At 39.5% G+C, this 20,036-nt stretch overlaps 3 protein-coding genes across 4 annotated transcripts in view; 2 read left to right on the top strand and 1 right to left on the bottom strand.

Annotated features, from left to right (window-relative positions):
• Nucleotides 1–555: 555 nt before the first annotated feature.
• LOC145487218 (uncharacterized) lies at nucleotides 556–3,119 on the top strand. Its single transcript, XM_081465942.1, has 2 exons — nucleotides 556–664; nucleotides 2,512–3,119. Exons 1-2 carry the CDS (start codon nucleotides 613–615, stop codon nucleotides 2,844–2,846), a joined length of 387 nt encoding a protein of 128 aa, XP_081322068.1. The 5' UTR covers nucleotides 556–612; the 3' UTR covers nucleotides 2,847–3,119.
• A 6,556-nt stretch (nucleotides 3,120–9,675) lies between these two features.
• LOC145488157 (peptide methionine sulfoxide reductase MsrB-like) lies at nucleotides 9,676–16,927 on the top strand. Of its 2 annotated transcripts, none has more exons than XM_081466958.1 (5): nucleotides 9,676–9,820; nucleotides 11,415–11,503; nucleotides 12,345–12,421; nucleotides 13,257–13,407; nucleotides 14,424–16,927. In XM_081466958.1, the coding sequence occupies exons 1-5, from the start codon at nucleotides 9,715–9,717 to the stop codon at nucleotides 14,532–14,534; spliced, it is 534 nt and encodes a 177-aa protein (XP_081323084.1). In that variant the 5' UTR covers nucleotides 9,676–9,714; the 3' UTR covers nucleotides 14,535–16,927. The 2 variants fall into 2 exon arrangements, with proteins under 2 accessions (XP_081323084.1, XP_081323085.1); XM_081466959.1 differs by having other exon boundaries at nucleotides 9,745–9,824.
• A 382-nt stretch (nucleotides 16,928–17,309) lies between these two features.
• LOC145488155 (uncharacterized) overlaps nucleotides 17,310–20,036 on the bottom strand; it is a 50,011-nt gene continuing 47,284 nt past the window's right edge. Inside the window, exon 9 of the mRNA XM_081466956.1 lies at nucleotides 17,310–19,556. Coding sequence (XP_081323082.1) covers nucleotides 19,422–19,556 — 135 coding nt within the window. The 3' untranslated portion in view covers nucleotides 17,310–19,421. The remainder of the gene's footprint in view (nucleotides 19,557–20,036) is intronic.

The following is a 20,036-nucleotide window of genomic DNA, read 5'->3' on the forward strand; positions in this document are numbered from 1 at the left end:
AGAGCGGACAAATTGGCATCAGTTTTTTATGCGTCTCTCCTGTTATTATTGACAATGAATTTCGTCATAACATCGTCAAAGTAATCTGTGGATCCACGAGGCTATCGCCTCGTGGATCCACAGCTACTTTGACAATGTTATGACGAAATTCATGATCAATAACAAGGCAGACGCATTAAATAAACCTTTTATACGAAATTTTGCAAATTAGTGCAATTATCCATAGTTCTAAGGTCTCTCAAGCTAAGGTGACGACTGAAATTGTCTCAAAGGTGTTTCCTGTGAATCCAACTGCCTCTCCGGTTAATCTGTGTTATTCCAATCAATGCTGTCCAATAGGGCAGAGCAGATTTCTGTGATCCTAGATTTTCCGCGATTTTGATGGGCTTAAAAAGTTCTTTAATGCCAGCATCATTTCCTTTGTTTATCGCGCGTCACTTTTTCCTACTTGTGACGTTGGCATGCCTTGATTGGTCATCTATATTTATGACTTAATTTTATTGGTTAATAGCGATATATAAACGCCCATTTTCCAGAGCGTATTTGTTCGCGCTGGTTTGGGTTAGGTACACACGCTGAGGTACAACGAAGTTAATTACAGGAGCATTCAAGATGAAGGGCTTTCAGCTGACTATATTCGTTTTCTTTGCTGTTCTCGCAACTGGTGAGTTCATACCTTTGTTTATTGCAACTTCGAACTTAAAAATAGGTGTACAGTTAAATTGAGATCAATCGGTTCAAGACCGCGGGGTTGCCTGCCGTTGAACAATGTAGAACGTGGAACTAAACTCACACCTTTCAAACTTCGATTTCGTTTCAATAAACTTGTACCTACTAGAAAAAGAGCTTACCTACAGCCAACATTGATATGTGAATGCGTCGAGTCCGAAATCCACCGACACAGTCGAACGATTGCGGAAAACATATAGATGGCTATTTATCCGCCGGGCCAGCTACACAGGCTATTTCTAAGGGAAGAAAATTCAAAGAATTCAAAGTGTACGAAAGGAGCATTGGTGTCCATAGTTTGTTTAATACCGGTCTCTTAGTCGTCTGTTATACAGCAATGCGTTTGGGGTTCCGCCCTCCATTTTAGAACTGGCTCCTCGTGGTATCGGATTTATTGTTTAGCATCTGCAAAATTTCTGCGTTTCTATTTGTTCAATGGACACCAGATTTCCTTAATATGGCCTCCGTTTTTCTAGTAGGTGGTGTGATGAATTAGTCAGCTCGGCAGTGTCGTTTCTTCCGAACCAATAACTACATCGATTTCGTTCTTTCCCTCGCAAGAATCGCAAGACAAAGGACACCACATTGGGCCTATTTAGGCCACTTAAATTATTCGCTTGACTCGACTTCGTTGCAGCCACAATTCAAGGAGGTTTTCTTAGATTCCAGACAAACATTGATTCCAAGATACACTTTATCATAGAAGCTGAAATTACGGTCTCTTTTTGAAAGTGAAATACGATAACCATCCTTCGACTTTTTCCTTTCGTTTCTGTTTTCCTTTTTACAGTATCAAGTCAGATAATTTCTGGTGTGATCGAAATTTCAGTGGTTTTGTTTGCTCAGTCGTTTCTGGACAACATCGACAATTGAATACATGCGGTGATTCCAAGATACACTTGATCATAGAAGCTGAATTTGCCTTCTCTTTTTGAAAGTGAAATACCATAACCATCCTTCGACTTTTTCCTTTCGTTTTTGTTTTCCTTTTTACAGTATCAAGTCAGATTATGGTGTGATCGAAATTTCAGTGGTTTTGTCTGCTCAGTCGTTTCTGGACAATAATTTGTGCTGCGTTTTCAGAGCTAGGACAACTTTGATTAGTTATTGACGCCACAAAAACCCGCAATCACAGCGAAATCGCTTCGTTCAGAGTTCGACTAGTCAAAATTTCCTTTAGTCCGGGAATTTGACCGACTCGACAAATATTATTTCCCTGTCGCAGCCAGACTGCTTGCTTTAATATAAGCTGCGTTACGGGTCATGGACCCTTAGACACTCCAGTCGGTGGGATTCCACTTTTAAAAAATAAAACGGGTTGTCTGTGACTTGTCTGTGACGCCTGTCTTAACAAAACGTTTGTCAGCTTCCGAAGCAGGACAACAGTCAACAGCTCCTTTGATGAATTTTTTCGAGTCAATATATATTTTTCCTCGCTGGAAAATGAAACCATTCTCACTGATAAAAAAATTATGAGTTGACGGATTTGTTAGCCTAAACAGTTTTGTCGATCGTCGGCGTGGGTGCAAAATGTTTCCTCTATTAAAACAAGGCATTTTTATCATTTTTATCACCGGAAATCGCTGCAATTTCGTACTATCTCACGAGGTGCTATGTTGAATTTCAAAATGCCGCAGCCAAACGTCTTGCGTGTAGTGACAGGCGCGTGACAGCTTATTAATGGTGAGACGCGATTAGCGGGATAGCAACATATAAAGAATATATATATTCTAGATCAGTTGTCAAGGGAAGCGTCTCATTCTCTCCCATCTGTTATTTCAGTGTCTGGCCTCAAGTGCTATTCCTGCATGGGCACGGATAAAACTTGCTCAAAGGAGAAACTGCAAGAGGACAACAGCAAACAAACGATCTGTCACCTTGGAATGGATAAATGCATGAGGACCTGGGTCAAAAAAGACAGTGACACACTGGTAGTTAACTCCTGCGGCAATGACGCAGAATGTAAAGAATTGAAGGAAAAATGCGACGATGCCAAAGATGGAGAGTGTGCCGTGGGCTGCTGTGATAGCGACCTGTGTAACGCGGGCTCGTCTGTTTCCTTCAGCGTGTTCTTGATGACCGTCTGCTCTGCTCTGGGCCTGGCACTACTGAAGTGAAACAAAGAACGGCAAACCCCGGGCGAAGTTTTGATGTCACTGTAACTCATGTTGCAATTTAGGAGGAACTATAGCTAACTGTGTTTTTTGAATTTCGTGTCTATGTTTAGCATTTCCATATTCATTAGTTGCCTGTAGTGTAGCCACTTGAAACTTGACTTCACTGAATAATCCGATGATGGTCAATTGATAAGCATGTATTACGAAGATGTTAATTCAGTAAGGTTTTCGATATTAAAAGTGTTTGAACGCAACCTTTTCGAAGTGTAATTCCTTAGTAAGGCCCTAGAGGAAACATTCAAATCGTTAGGGTTGTTTTCTCACCACAGAACTCCACACAAAATTCACCGGAACGTCTTTTGTGTCACCATTGGTGAAACGTGCCCTTTGATTTGTTGACGATCTAACCTGCGATCAAGCGTGTTTTTTTTTTTTTTTTGGCAAAGGGGCAAGGGTGGAAAAAAAGAACGCCCGGTCGCAGATTATTGACGATCTGCAAAATTCGTCTGCTTGGAGAGATCAGCTCGGATGAACACGATGAGTAATGGCTGTGCACGTGCGTCATAATTCTTGGTACATTTCTTTGCCGTCCTCTACAAAACAACAGTAACGTGAAATGACCAAATTCTGCGTTGTCCAGAGAACGTGAACCACGACGGCCAATTTTTTTATTTCTATTCCAAATGTTTCGCCCTGTCCGAAATTCAATTTCATGATGGTTTTGACGCTAAGAAACAAAAAAAAAAAAAATGACTCGGGAGTATCGCGAGATTCGTGGGTAAAATGTAGCATCGTTTTTTAATCGACATTATCCTCGGCGTCCCGTCCTGGTTTCTTAAAGTCCCTAATGACCGCGAACGCGAACGATGAGTCGAACTGCTAATTTTTCGTATTTCCATTTAGAATTGAACGCTGTCATAACATATTTAGCCTGAGCGAGGTTTTAGAGCCATATGCATCCTGGACATAGTCAATTTTACAAGGCGTTGTCCCCGGCGTCGCCGCTGTCATTGTTAAGATCCCTATATTTGCATCTCGGATGCTGGAAGGTCGATACACTTGTTTAACGTGGGTTCTGTCATCATAAGTGGCTGCTTTGTGCTTTGCTTATGTTTTATCCCAAGACCAGTCGAACGCAGATGAGAGTATCGTGTAAAAACCGTTGTCGAGCGTTTCGGTAGGAAGTTTTTCCCTCCTGCTGAAACAATCTCGTGTAAGTTACTTCGCCGATGCAATACCTTTCCATCTTCCCCATTACTACACGGCAATCGTTTGCATCTTCTTCTTCAGTACAGTTTAAGACTTTGAACACTTAAAGGCCATCGTCATCAATAACCAGGGGCACCCAACGACCGTTTTCTCTCGAATGCTTTTAAACGCTGTTTTAGGCTATCTGGAGTACTTTTAAAGCTCTGTAGGTTAATTTTAGGTTGCGCTAAAAAAATTTTAATCTGTTCGGTTATTCTAGGGGAACTTGGGTATTCTCGAATTTATTAAGGCTTTTTTGTCCGTTCCCCGAAAACCTTTGGTCTTATCGCCTTTCCGAAAGTGATAGCTGACCTTTTTTCGATACCCAAAACAACATTTTTTTACGATCCGAAAACAACAGACATTAAATTTCTCATATCACGAAAGTTCGAGGTGACAATTCTCTTTAGAAAATCAGAGGGTATTAGAGGCCTTTCGAACAGACAATTTACCGAAACCATCCGTTGGGTGCCCCTGAATATAACGTCCTTGAACATGGCGAGTTGATTCTCAGGGCTTTCCCGCTCCAAACCAAGTAATTATTACAGTATTTCTCTTATCATAGCTTCCAGTTCTCGGGGATCTCGCCACTTAATTGACCTCAAATCTCAATGTTGCGGAGACAATGATATATGGTGGAATAACATTGAAAATTGTGGTGCTTTAGGGGGCGAGTCACCGGAAGTTGTTTTCGCTCGTAGGCATTCGTAGACGGTAGACGTTGTCGACGAATTTGAACTACCCTTTCGCTACAACGTGTAATATTAGATGGCAGAGAGAACATTAAACGAACGTCATCAATCAAGGTTTAATGGGGCTACTGTAACTCAAGATACGCAAAGTGAAGGCGTATTTTAATATATAACTGTATGTATAGCATAAATTACAAAGCCGTTGCAGAACATAAGCGTACATATAAAGAATGTTTGGCAAATTAGCATATTATAATCTTAAAAACAGGTATGTCCGCCATTTTGAATAATCAAATCTAGTCGGTGTCAGAAACTCGTTTGTCCAGTTTGGCTATGACATCAGAGCTTTCTCACTAGCTCACAGCCAAGCCTTTTTTCTTTCGCTTTATCGGTGCGACACCACCCGGACGGTTGGGCGGCCAGTTAACTCCACCGCAATATACACAACTCTCTTTAATCTCTCTTAAAACAATATACCTCCTGGATATATAATCAAGTATTCTTCCTCAACCATCCCCCTAAATATCCCCCCAATATCCCCTCACAGCCTGCATTTCATTAATCCCCACATATACCTACAGCCTACATCTCATTAACCCCCTACATATACCTACACAACCTACATCTCATTAACCCCCCACATATACCTACACAGCAATACATCTCATTAATCCCCTACCGTATACCTACACAGCCTACATCTCATTAATCCCCCCACATATACCTACACAGCATACATCTCATTAATCCGCCACATATACCTACACGGCAATACATCTCATTAATCCCCTACATATACCTACGCAACCTACATCTTATGAATCCCTCACATTAACTTTCACAGTTTGCTTTTATATTTTATACTCATGTAGAACCAAGTGGTCTTAAGGCAAGTAAATTGGCTATCGCTATTCAAATTATCCGTTCACTAGTAGCCTGCGAACAGGCTCCCAGTTGGGTTAATGAGTTTCGTGCGAGCTAGAAAAGTGTGGTCTAGGGCAAGCGGGGAGAGCCGAGAGGGGAATGGTGACGCAGCATTTTTCTTTTCTTTTCTTTTCTTTTTTTTTTTTTTTTCGCGCTTAACGACTCGCTTCCCTCGACGGATGTTTTTTTACCGTCCCCGCCGGATTTTTTTTTCCGCCCTCGCTGGGAGCATGATGGCAGGCTAGTTCACTTGCCGTGCGGTTCAGCCGTTCGAACGGATACCGTAAGGAACGCTTTCACGTGAGAAGTCAGATATTTGCCAATGCATTATTGTGGTTGAATCGGCAAAGTTCTTTTTTTAATGACGCTTTTATGGTCGAGAAAGTAAATTTGGCAATGTACTTACTTCTTTTTACGTGATGCGTGATTGGGGAAAAATTCTCCGTGATGCGCGATTAAATAGAAAAATTCAGCGTGATACGTGGTTGGTACCCCACTTTTATTAGCCAACAGAAGACTTGCTCTAAAAATTTGAAACTTAGAACTCATAATTAACGAAATAAACAGAATTACCTCAAATAGAAAGGCATTTGTCCGATTATGTAAGCTTTTAGCAGTTTCGTTTTGCAAAGTAACGCAAATGGCAAGTGGTTCTGGTGTTATTCCGATTCTCGGAATGCTCGGAATGGCTCGGAATGGCTCGGAACGGGGCAAAGAGTTTGGAAAGTTGACGAATTCATAAAACTGGTGGCCTTACTCTTTAGCATGTCCCCGCTTTGCAATGCTAGGCTAGCCGTGTGCGAGAAGTAAAATATAATGTCATTATACATTACACATTACATTATATTTTACTTCTCGCACACGGCTAGCCTAGCATTGCAAAGCGGGGACATGCTAAAGAGTAAGGTCACCGGCGTTGACAAAACCAGGATCGGACCGGATCACAGATCGGATCACGGACCGGATCACGGATCGGATCACGGATCGGATCACGGATCGGATCACGGATCGGATCACGGAAAAAAATTCAAAATTCAAAATTTTGTTGAGCAAATTACACTAGAGTGACTACTGTGAGCAGAACGTTTTATTTAATTCTGGTGTGATATTCCTTTATTCTTTTATAATATCAAGCCAACTGGATGCTGGTCACAGATGAATTTTTTTCAGGCTATTGGGTTTTGATTGCGATGATCAATCATGTCTTCATATCTTTCTCGGCAGTTCAGATAAATGATATTTCGTATATTCACTTGCATCAATGGTAAACTGTCATAAAACGAGTCAGCATGGTGATAATAGGACGAACGTATGAATAGAAACACAAAAACTAAAAACACTAAAAAATTAAACACCTAATGATTTCAAACTATTTCCGTTTTTGAGACAAGTCTATACTTTTACAAGATGTGAGTTTGGAATACGATATTTCGCACTGGAATAAAACGAAACAAACCATTTGTATTTCAAGGAAATATAGCTGTTTATAGGAATAACATCGATAGTGTGAACGATAACGTAACCCGAGAATAAACAACATTTTAGGAGTTACGTCACGATTTTTAGAGTCATTTTTTGGGTCGTAAAGAGTTGCCTTTAAATAGAATAAAACCCTAAAATGATCGTGTTCTAGGATAAAAAAACACTTAAGGTTACAGTATACCTTCGGGTCGGCAATTTTCTTCAAATTTGGATTTTTGGGTCAAAATAGTGGTCGAAGAATAATCTCTAATTTCTGAAAAATTTTTTTGAAAAAGGCTAAATACTGGCGGAGAAATGGCGGTTTTACGTTTTCACCGGAAGTAAAAGTTTACCTCTTGATTGACAGCCCTATAGCGCGTATGCAATCAACCGAGACGATTTTCGCGGGAATTACCTATATGGATGTCACGAATTGACTACTCAGTTGATCAGCATTGTTGTTCTGACTACCCAGCATCTTTGGTATTAGGCGTGTCTCTATTAAGTTATAAGTAAACATAGACCACGTTTAAACCATGGACCAGTTCGAAAAAGCGAAAACAGCGAAGAACGAATGAAAATACATCAATGAGTGAAGAAGCGAAAGTTCGCCACGCGGATGAAGCTATAGTTATCGTATAAGGCGGGCAAATATTCGTGGTAAGAGAAAAGAAAGGTTCTGTAAAAATTTCGGAACTTGACAGCAATAACAGGGATGCTGACAGAGACTCTTCTGATGAGTCCGATATCGACGAATCGTCGGACTCATTGAGACCATTTGAAATATTATCCATGCACAGTTGCCCACACACAGTTGCTCTCCGCGCTTTCTTTTGTTTGTTTCCTTCGCTCAGCCACTCTAGCGTTCGTATCCTTTTTAGTGTTCCCCATTTTGCCAGACCAGCCTCAAGAAAAACCGAGCTACAGAAAAATTATCTCTCTGCCTTCGGTTCCTTGAGCGCATTGCGAAACACAAGAGTTTTTTAGAGATTCGCGCGTTAATTTCACCAGGAGGTTAACGGTAGTAAACTTTCCCTGCACTGATTGGCTTAGTTATCTGAGAACCCAGTTAAAGGCGTTTTTGGGCGGAGTTTGTTTGCGAAGCAGAAAATTTTTCTTAGCGCTGTTTTCTCGAATAAAATTTTTCGCTTGAAGTAGACACTTTAAAGAGTTATAACTCAAAGGGAATTTGTTCAATTGCTCTTAAATTTGGACAGTGGCTAGTTTAACATATAAACTACAAACACGTGTCTGGGAATTGTTAATTTCGAAATACTTTTTCTTCGAGAGCGATTTTTGTACGATCACTCCACATTTTTTTAATCCTATTTCGAAAATGTTCTGTAACTTTTTACTGCAATTGAATATGCCAAAACGCAGACACGTTTTTTAAGCGCTTTGGGCCCTGTAACCGAGGAAAAAATTAAATTGGCGAAAAACGAAATTCGCTTTGACTTGTAGCTTTCGAAAGGTGATTCGGGCGCTCGCATTTAGTGGTCGGGAAAAATTCGACAATTCATTTTCTTTCAAAATTCTTGGTATAGTTCGATAGCCAGCCCCATAAGCTTTAATTTGATATAGGGGTTTAGGTATCTACAGCTTAAACTGCACGCGCTACATCGCTTGCGCGCGAGACACCCCTGAAGGTATACTGTAACCTTAAGAGGCAAGAACAAATCCGAACGAAATGAGGATCGTTAAGGATGGCAAAGATTAACGAGGACTGCAAATGACGAACTTGAAAAACTAGACTAGTTTTTTCAAGGCGCGCAAATCGTGACGTAGCTCCTTTAAAGCAAGCCATGTCCATAAGTTTTCGTACGTAAGTTTTCTCATTAACTGTAACGCCAACTGTAATGCTCACATCTGACACGAAAATGTAGCTTAGAATTAGCTACTGATACGAACAACAATTTTAAAAAGGAGAATGGGAGGTTCACGCAAGCTTCGAGCCAACTAACGTTCAAATATAACTACATCTGCCTGTTCATTACAATTTAAATTCGTCGTAAATTAAGCGGTTATGTGGCTTTTAAAATGACCTTTTGTCATTCTCTGTAATTAACGTGTCATTGCGTCAAATTCAGGATTCTTATTTTCATTTAACATATTTTAGTCTTCCACCTGTATTTTTTATTTATTATTATCTTATAAACGGTTTGACTTCTGGGGGAATTTTTTTCTTTAAAACTTTGTTTTGTTTTTTTTCTGTGATCCGATCCGTGATCCCATCCGTGATCCGATCTGTGATCCGGTCCGTGATCCGATCCGTGATCCGGTCCGTGATCCGATCCGTGATCCGGTCCGGTCCGATCCAGATTTTGTCGATGCCGTGAGGTCACCAGTTTTGTGGATTCGTCAACTATCCAAACTCTTTGCCTTGTTCCGAGCCATTCCGAGCCATTCCGAGCCATTCGGAGCATTCCGAAAATCGCTTGGAACTGACCAAAAGGATCGCGGCCTCTCAGGTCGTTCGCACCCCTTGGGTTTACTGCAAAACTATGGTGTCGAGAAGTTGTCACAGAATTGTTCGAGAACTTTGGATGGACTGTAAACATCCACTTTTATTTCGTCTTCAAGGAGCACACACTTTAAAAAGAAGTCACCGAGGAGTCAAAGCATTTTATCGGGGACTTCGTATTTCCAAGAGTAGGTGATTAGATAGCAAATCGACAACTCAGTATTGTCGAGCTAAATTAACTTAAGTAACATCAACGGGAAGTTAAATTCCAGTGACGCACACATAAGCAAAGACAAGAAAAATGTGGACTTGCCAAAGACAGTGGAGGTCACAATACCTCTGATAATTTGGTTTACTGTACGTAGTAGTAAAATACTTAGACTAAAGAGTCTAAAGAAGTAACACCTCTCTGTGCCCTGAGCGCAGAGAACTTGAGGTTCATGTGTACATACTAGAGGCATCTGCGGTCGAGTGTTGATCGAGACTCCATTGACATCTCGATCGACATGGCAACTGATACTCAGTGGACACTAGATTGACAATCTAGGGACATCTCGATTGACACTCAATTTACACTCGATCGGCAGTCAGTCAGCCAACTCAACAAGGGAGTCAGAATCTTCCGCTTCCTGTACCCTGCTCATTCGCCTCCCGTACCTTTATCCCCAGACTCCTGCCCTTGTCCATCTTGCTCCCATCTCCTGTAATTAAGAGGACTCAAAACACATCCTAGTCATTTAGCAGCACAATCCTTAGGCGTTCCCTTTTCCTTTTTTCCTTTGTTTTCAGCCTTGCTCCTCGCACTCACATCTTTTGACAGCTCAAGCCACAACATTTCCTGACCTATGATGTTACAACCATAAAAGGGTTTCCAATTATATTATACCGGAAGTAAGCCTCAGTTCTTAAACCAAATGGCGAATTTTTATTTGCTTTTCATCCCAGAAGTCTCAAAATAAGCTAAAGAGATAAATAAATGCAAGTCAAACAACATTTTGGGCTCTTGTTTTTTAAAGTATTTTAACACTTAATAAATAATAAAAATTAGCATTTTGCCTTTCTGATGTAAAGTTTATATGAAATATTTCATATATGAACTGCGGTTATAGATGAAAGTGAAGAATGATCATCGCAGTTAATTTTCCAATTTAAGCAACTGGAAAGAAGAAGCCTGAAAAAAATCAGGGCTTCAACGGGATTCGAACCCGTGACCTCCGCGATACCGGTGCGATGCTCTACCAACTGAGCTATGAAGCCACACATTGGGAGCGAGGTCAATTAATTGAGATCATGTCTTCCCGTGAGGAGTGAAATGATGTAAAGTTTATATGAAATATTTCATATATGAACTGCGGTTATAGATGAAAGTGAAGAATGATCATCGCAGTTAATTTTCCAATTTAAGCAACTGGAAAGAAGAAGCCTGAAAAAAATCAGGGCCTCAACTCAATTAATTGACCTCGCTCCCAATGTGTTGCTTCATAGCTCAGTTGGTAGAGCATCGCACCGGTATCGCGGAGGTCACGGGTTCGAATCCCATTGAAGCCCTGATTTTTTTTCAGGCTTCTTCTTTCAAGTTGCTTAAATTGGAAAATTAACTGCGATGATCATTCTTCACTTTCATTTTGCCTTTCTCTCCCGATTCCCGCCCTCTTAGAACTCCCACTTCCTGCCCTTTCCTCTCCCACCTCCCACCCCCTATTCTCCGGCGCTCCTGCCCCCCTACCTACATGTGCCTGTTTTTTATTTTTTATTTTTTATTTTTTTTTTTAATTTACACAGCTTCTATGATAAAGATTCCAGATTCTGAATGGAAAACAAAACTCACACCTGAACAATACTCAGTGTGCAGGGGAAAAGGAACTGAACCAGTAAGTTCAAACATGACAAAACTTAAAATCTTTAGTGCCAGGGACAGGGGGTGAGAGAGAAGAGTTGGTACAGAGGCGAGGGCACTTGCCTCCCTGCTTTTTTGAAGCCTGGACCTGGCATCATAGCTGGGTTAATATTTGTTATTAGTTTTCATCCTTGAGGGTTTTTCTCTAGCTTTTCTGGCTTTCCTCTCTCCCCTTAAATCAACATTTCCAAATTCCAATTTGACGTTTAGAAAAAGTGGATGAAGACCGTCTCTTTGAAATGTACCTCTGCCATTTATTTATTGATTTATTTCTGTTCATAATAAATAAATAAATTTATTTATTTATTTGTTTATTTATTTATAATCTATCAGAAACATGCATGTACCTCAACAGCACTTTCGAAATGCTTCAGGTTTTTAAGTTTTGCTAATTGTCTGTTTCGATAATTTCTGTGAATAATGCCTGAGAACATGTCAGTTCTTGTCAGCTATCCATTTTGTTTAAGTCTGTGCCGTACTGGGACTAACAAAAGAAGAACACCGGGTAGCTTTAAAACAGGGCATGCCTCATTGAGAAGCCTGAGCCAACAACATTGTGAGAATGATGTCAGGCACATTCCTTTTGCATATATACATCACTCTCAACAAAAAGCTCAATTTCACCTGGGCTCTTAGACTAACAAATCTGCAAACATTGTACATAATGCATTCCAACCAGAATTTTATTTCAACCCATTTTTTCTACCTGAGAGTGTAACACTGCCACTGCTTGCTGTGTATTTCATATACATGTAATTATTATTAGAATATTTTGCATATTTGGTAATAACAATACATTTTTATATTACTTGTAGCCATGGTCAGGTGAATATGTTGATTTCAAAGGAAAAGGAACTTATAAGTGTGTTTGTTGTGGCAGTGATTTGTTTAGGTAAGTGATCCTTATGCAACAGTTATGTTTACAAGTCCTTAAGCGGCCCCTGTTGACCGCTAAATCCGAAAGTAATCGGGGCTGTTACTTTCGGAAATTCTACAGAAGTATGCCTATATGACTGCAGTTTATTTTATCCACTATTCCAGTTGTATGGTATTTTGTTAATAAGAAATTATTGTCCAAGTTTCAAATGTTGATCAAGCAAGCATTAGGATGTGCAAGGCACATGTGTTTTTCCAGAGATTTTATACCTGCCAACACACGCGCCTTATGCATGTATCACAAGCCTGGGGACTAAAAACATTAATCATACGCACACAGGAAAATTTCACACTCATGACTCGCAATTCTGGACTACTTGTTCCGTAGCCATAAATGTGAAAAATTGAATTCAATTTGCACCCAAAATAAACCAGTGAACGGTGAGTCCTAAATAACAAGTTAAAAGATGGTTTCAAGATTTGGTGCTTCACACCACTAGCGCTACATTTACTTTCGGCGACCTTCGAAATTCATTAAAACATCTTAGGGAATCTTTGGCAATGTTCAGAAGTCATCGGTAACATTTGGAACTTGTCAGATTTTTTCAGAAAATTATTCAGGCAATATGGATGCAAAAAATCACATGGATTTGACTTTGGAAAAGTTGGCAGGTTTAAGGTTTAGTTATTTGGGAACTTTAAACTATTTCCAACTTAGACTTAGAACATGTAACACAAAATGAGCTCTTTTCTACCTTTGGTTTGACTTTTGACTTACATGTAGTCAGTACAGCAGCTGGAAAGAAAGTTAATACTAACATTTTATAGGTTTATTTTACTCCTGGACACAGCTCATCAGCCAAGTTTGATTCTGGCACTGGATGGCCATCATTCCATTCTGCTATAGAAATATCTTCTGATAGTGCAACATCCCAGCTGTCAGTTGTTCAAAAGCGTGATGACAGCCATGGCATGGTCAGAGTGGAAGTTCTTTGTCAACAGGTGAGATTTGTGTTAAATTGTAACAGATGATCAACAAGATATTTCCTCTAGCAATATTGAGGCATTGCAAAGCAGAGAGGTGATGCAAGTAAACATGTGCCACAACAACAACAACAACAACCATTTATTTGTACTCACAATTTATAAAATGATTACAATAAACATTAAATTAGTATAGAGTACTGCCTGCCCAAAATAACCATAAGGGCTAAAAAGAATGGGCAGACATTAAGTTACATAGATTATTTATACAGTTATTGGTCGGTAACACACTTACACACACACACACACACACACACCCACCCACCCACACACACACACACACACACACACAAACATAAAGATACAAACAGAATGGAAACTTACAGCAGAACAGAATATATCCTTATGAATTAATTAAAATAATTGTAATATTTAATATGAATCAATAAAGTGTATTTTTAATTTCACAAAATTCTCAAGAATTAACAGTAATTTGGAACTGGACAGATTGAACTCAAATGTAGGTTCAACTTAGCTAACACACCACTCTGAACATGTGACATCCAAAAAATAACCAGTGGGCTACATTTGGATTTATCCCAGAGGTTGTTATAGGGGAAGTACAGGCGCGGTGGCCTCATGGTTAGTGCTGTTGCCTCTGGATTAAGTGATCTGGGTTTGAGCCCTATCCAGGGACTTTGTGTTCTGTTCTTGGGGAAGACACTACTCTCACAGTGCCTCCCTCCACCCAGATGTATAAATGGGTACCAGCAAATTTAATGCTGGGGGTAACCCTGTGATGGACTTAAACATCCCAGCCAGAGGGGAGCAAAAATACTCCCAGTCACTTCATGCTACAGCAACTGGGAGAAGCTTCGGCTGAATGGGCCGCTTAGCTCATATGCAGACTTAACCTTACCTTACCCATCACATAGACTGTAATACTGAAACCTTGAATGACATGCTGAGTAAACTGTTACAACTTATAACTGATCTTAATATGACATATGTTTTTTTTTCATTTTGTTTTTCAGTGTGATTCTCATCTTGGTCATGTGTTTCCAGATGGGCCACCACCCACAGGCCTGCGATACTGTATCAACAGTGTATCACTTCAGTTCCAACAAGCGCACAAGGATTCATAAGGTGTAATAATAATACTGGAATCAGCCAAGATACAGGCTTCAGTCCTGGTAAATTGTGGAAAAGATTGTCAAGTACAGTACTTCTACTACTACACACTGAGATCATGGGCAAATGGGTGTCTGTTGTAAATTGGGAACTGACTGAAGTTGAGCCGGAGCTAGAGTGGTGGCTAGAGAGCATCTTTCTCTGGACAAGTATTACCGTGTGAAGAAAGAAGCTCAAAATTAATATAGGTCATTTTAAAAAATACAGTTCTTCTACTGCCAGTTGACCAATGTCCTGTATTTTATTTCTCTTGGGAGAAGTTTACACCGTAACTGATTTGTTACTAAGGATTTTGTGACCAAAGGAGGGCTAAGTATAAATATGGTACCTGCTTAAGAAATGGGAACATGAGAATCATCAAGTTAAAATTTACATTTGGCAATGCTAACTAGAAAACGGACAAGTTTAAAAAAAGAACTTCACCAGATATCCATCTACTGTACAATACAATGTATAATAACTTCATTATTACAACAGCATACAATAAATTAAATGTCACTTCTCCTCTTTGAAATGTCACTCCTGGGATGCTATTTTTGTTACCAACTCTATACAAAGTTTTGATTTTTTAATATGTTTAAGCTTGTTACTGAGTTACCATTCATTCCAACAAAATATTCTCAGACAACTGAAGACAGGCTGAAGGATTAGAGAGTTCATCCTCCATAAGGAGAATCTTTGTTTAACATGTTTGCCTCGTTAACATACACGATACAGTTTCTGATGGAGCTACAAAAACATTAGTTCTGAATATTGAAAGGGAACAGCACGATTAACTGTCCCAAGAACTTGAGCTTGATATATTGAATACATTTTGTGTGACATGGGTTTGAAAACTCAAAATTTTGCAAAGAATGTATGAGCTCATTAACGCTTTTGCCACCCAGAAATTTTAGTTTTTGAAAGCCAATTTCTTCTCAAATGTTACACCATAAGAGCCAAAACTTTCACCAATTACTAAGTTTCACAAGCTCTATAAATGGTCGTGGTCAATTCGTTTCTGGCGTGATGCCTGAACTCTACACAAAGTCATATGTTAATGAGGAAAAATTAGTGTAAACAATGACCCCGGCGTGATCAATCGATGACAATCGATCATCGGAAACCAATCGATCAATCGATATCAATCGATAACAATTAGTTAATTGTTATCGATTGCTATCGGCCAATCGATGACCAATCGATAATCACAAGCTCGAGTCCTTACTAGAAATACTTGGCTTGTATCTTGATATTTTAACCTATCTTTATGTAGTCACGTCAGTACGGGCCATAATGGGTCTGGTAGAGTCAGTCTATTTCTTACTTGTTCTGACTCGCGTCTTGAGATTGTTATTTGCAAGCTTCATGTTCGCAAGTATTAATCTTGTTTCATTTTTGTACGATGGTAATGAGCATTTTCTTCCCCTGGACTGCCAGTAACCAGAAAACTTTAAACCGTACGTTTCTGTTGTAACTTGAAAGAGTACAAACATTTTCATCCCAGTTTAGTTTGTGTTAACAATGTAAGTTTTCTTGCATTATACCCGCATTTAGAGAGATCAATAAAGTTATTGTTACTGTTGTTGATGGTAACGATGATCTTCACAATTACATGTCACCATATTTCTCCTGTCAAATCATTTTTTTACCTCCCCAAAAGATATGGTAATCGATGACAATCGATGACAATCGATGACAATCAATGACAATTGATGACAATCGATGACAATCGATGGCAATTAAAAAACAAATTTTTTGGCCATCGATTGGTCATCTATTTGCGATATCAATCGATTAATTGTTATCGATTGATATCGATTGCCATCGATTGTTATCGATTATCGGTTTCATCGATTGATCACGCTGGGAATGACAGAAGAAAGGATTCTCCTATAGGCCTCATTCCCAAGGTAATCCCTGTCAGGAAGTTTTTAGATATGGTATCCAGTCGAGGGTTGTCCAATACAACTGATTCATAACGGGTCGCCAAACTGGTGACCATCCATGACGGATCGTGATGATGACCTATCACCATTAACCTTTTCGCAAAATGACTTCCGCTGTGACAGTCAAGACAGTCAGTGATGATCTTTGACGGGTCAAAATGACCAGGCAAACCGTCATGATCCGTCAGGAAGCGTCAGCCCTTTTGCGACCCGCCCAGTCCACCCACAGATAATGTTACCATGTATGTCCCATATATGAAAACTGTGTAAAGCTCCTTGGGCTGTCCATGAGTAAAATTGGCATCACAGGATTTTGATACTTCTAGACGTTCCTAAGATTTCTGAAGCTGGGAGTGATCCAAGAGTGAACTTGAGAGCAATAAAGCCTATATGAGAGATTAACTCATACCCTCTCCAGGGGGGGGGGGGGGGCACTGCCATATATGGACTATATAGGTATGTACCGCTGTGAAGGGTATGGTTTTCAAGCAGTTTACTCTAGGATAGGGTATATAAATCAGTGTGTTCAGATCTAGAATAGGGTGTAATTTTTCACAAAACTAACTAGTTGGTTGAAGATTTTATCTAGACTAAGGAAACCAGGAATTGCCACTCAAAAATATAAAAAAATCAAATCGGCAAGTTTAAATTTACCCAAATCAGCCTCAACAGTGTCGATAGATGGGGGGATTTACTCTAGTATAGGGTAGCAAAATTCAGCTGAACTAGCTCTGGTATAGGCTAAGGGTTGCAGGGTCCCAGTGGCACATCCCCACCCAGAAATTCCTAAAGTACCCCCCCCCCCCACTCATACCATTCATCCTCACTTGTGACAATTGAAAGCATCCACAAATTATTGTTTATTTGAGTGATCTCCGTTGTATTGGCCAAACGTTAAAGTGCCACTATGATAAAATTCTTGATATCCATTTTTTTTTACATATTCATAAACAACAGGTCTTTCCTAGATACCTTGCCAAATTTCAATCTATTACAAACATTAGAAGTCGCGGTTTTTGGACCTTTATTTCCGAGAATTTACGGCCGTCATTAATTTTCCTTGTTCCAAGTCTTGGTTGAGAATTTGACAAAATGATGTCATTTTCTCAAAAATACCGCATGGGTTGAAATTATAAATACCTCTTACTAACTGAGTTCGAGGGCCGTACTGTAAGTTACGGACCGAGTTTTTCCCACATCGATTTCTGGCGCAGGCGCGAAGCGCGCGGGCCATAAATCGAAGGGGAAAAACGAGGATCTGCAACTTTCAGTATGGACCGAGAAAACGAGGTTAGTAAGATATTTATTATATCTCTACTGTGTGTCTGACGGGATCGGTAACGATTTCTATTCACGCAGAACAGCTTCAAATTTCTGACGCACCTCGAAAGCAAAACGAGTGAATTTGACATCGTTGTTCAGTGACTCATATCGTTAGCGGGTTTTAATACACATTTTCAGAAGTTAAACCAAAGTTTTAAACTTTTACTTGCTAAAAAAGTTAAGGACACTTGGCGATAAATCACGAAACATTTTGGCAACAAAAACAGCTTTAAATTTTAGCGGGCCGTACAGTAGAATACGGCCCGCTAAATTGACCAATCACAGTGCGTGTACTAACTGAGAGATATAACAATAACAATTAATGTGGAAAATTGGACGAATAATATGAGCCAAAGTCTTTGTTATTCTTTATGCGAATTGCTGTACTAAATTTTATTATAATCTCAACCTGTGCGGTATTTTGTGAATGCTTTCAGAATTTGATCATAGTGGCACTTCAAGTTCCCTGACCTGTTGAATCATCTCATCATCATGTTGACAGAACTATGGCGAGTTATGATAATAAGAATTTCATAAACTTAGAAATGCCCACAAGAGGAGTTAACCAGATATCTGACAATGGTCACTTTTTCCAATTCCTGGTTCTTTTGGGCAATTTCTTTTCTAGCTGCTGTTTTGTTTTGTTTTGTTTTGTTTTGTTTTGTTTTGTGTTTTTTCACTGTATAAAGCACATTAAAAGGAGCAAGAGCGCTGTTACTGAGACTGCTGCCAGCCAGTCTTTTATCTTGAATGTAAAAGGGTGGTATGGATGAAAAGGGGCTGGAGTGGGTTTTTCTTCTCGTGAGTGCAGCGCGTATGCCTGTGTCTGATCCGAATCCGTTCTCATTTAAAGTGTCTCACCTTATATTCTCTGCCTGATAACAGACTGCAATTAGTCTAGAGCGATGTGCAAAAGAGTGTGTCAGAACTGGACTCTATCTACTAGAAGTTCAATAGACTAATAACAATTGTTAATAGTTGAATAATCAACAAATTTACAGACATCGAGATTCTTTATTTCGATATTTAAAATATTTAACTTTTGAATACACTATATAAAGCAGGTTTCCGACCTTTTCATTTAAGTATTCTTTATCCACAACGGATTTGCTTGCAGTTATGTAATACGACACTGCTGGTAAGATTGATCACTTGCAGTGACTTCACACATTGTTAAATGTAATTAAAGTACATCACTTGCAAAAAATTTCGGCCGATTTTGATTTCGGACAAAAAAAAGTGCCCGAAAATAAAGCTGTCAGAAATTTTTAAGCGTCCGAAATATTCAGTTACAGTACAGTATAAAACTTTTAAATAGCGCCAAAGCTCTTAGTTTCCTTTATGGAGCGAACTCTAGTCGAAACACGGCTAGAAATACGTCAAGGCTTATAATTCTTTTTCGTCGGTGTATCTGTAAAACCTTGAGTGTGCAGTGAAACTATCATTTTCATAGATGTTGTCTCAATCTAATTGGTGTTTTGTTGTCGTAAATAGACTTGGACTATGTTTCAGCAACGTGTCGGAAAATAAAACGTCCGAAATTTTTTGCAAGTAGTGTAGTACCAGACATTACACAGTAGTTTACAGTTCTCATAATTTCTTTTGGCCTGGTGAAAATGGATTCTTCTCGTTGAGATGCATGGAGCTCAGAGTATGATTCACAAGCCTGTGATGTGCTTCATCAGCTCGTATTGCTAAGATCGCATCACGCATTACTGCTCCTTCCTACAAATGAAATGTTTTTAAAAAAATAAATTCCGGTTTTCGACACGCAGACCTAGAAAACAAATCATGCATTCGTTTATTGCAACTTCCAATCTGGGCATTTCAGTCACAAAATTTAACTACAATGTTACAAATAACGCGGGAAAGCTTATATACACTTGAGGTACAAAACATGACACGAGAGCTAATATACACTGGAGCTTCATTTATATATAACAACTTAAATTTTAAAAATGTTTTCCATGCATAGTTTTCCTACTTAGAAGCGCATCCAGTAAACAGCTCCTGAAACTTTACACATTCTCAGCTACTTTCAAGAAGTCATTGGAAAGATTATTCCAAAATTTGCATCCGCCGTAAGGCAATGCACGTTGCCCACTTCGGAGGATATTCAGAAGATTACACGATCCTGTGGTCCCACCATCACTAGAACATGGAACAAACAACGAAACCCTGTTCAATTGTCAGTAAGACAAATCG

Source organism: Orbicella franksi, chromosome 5, assembly GCF_964199315.1.
Source record: "Orbicella franksi chromosome 5, jaOrbFran1.1, whole genome shotgun sequence".
NCBI classification, from domain to species: domain Eukaryota; kingdom Metazoa; phylum Cnidaria; class Anthozoa; order Scleractinia; family Merulinidae; genus Orbicella; species Orbicella franksi.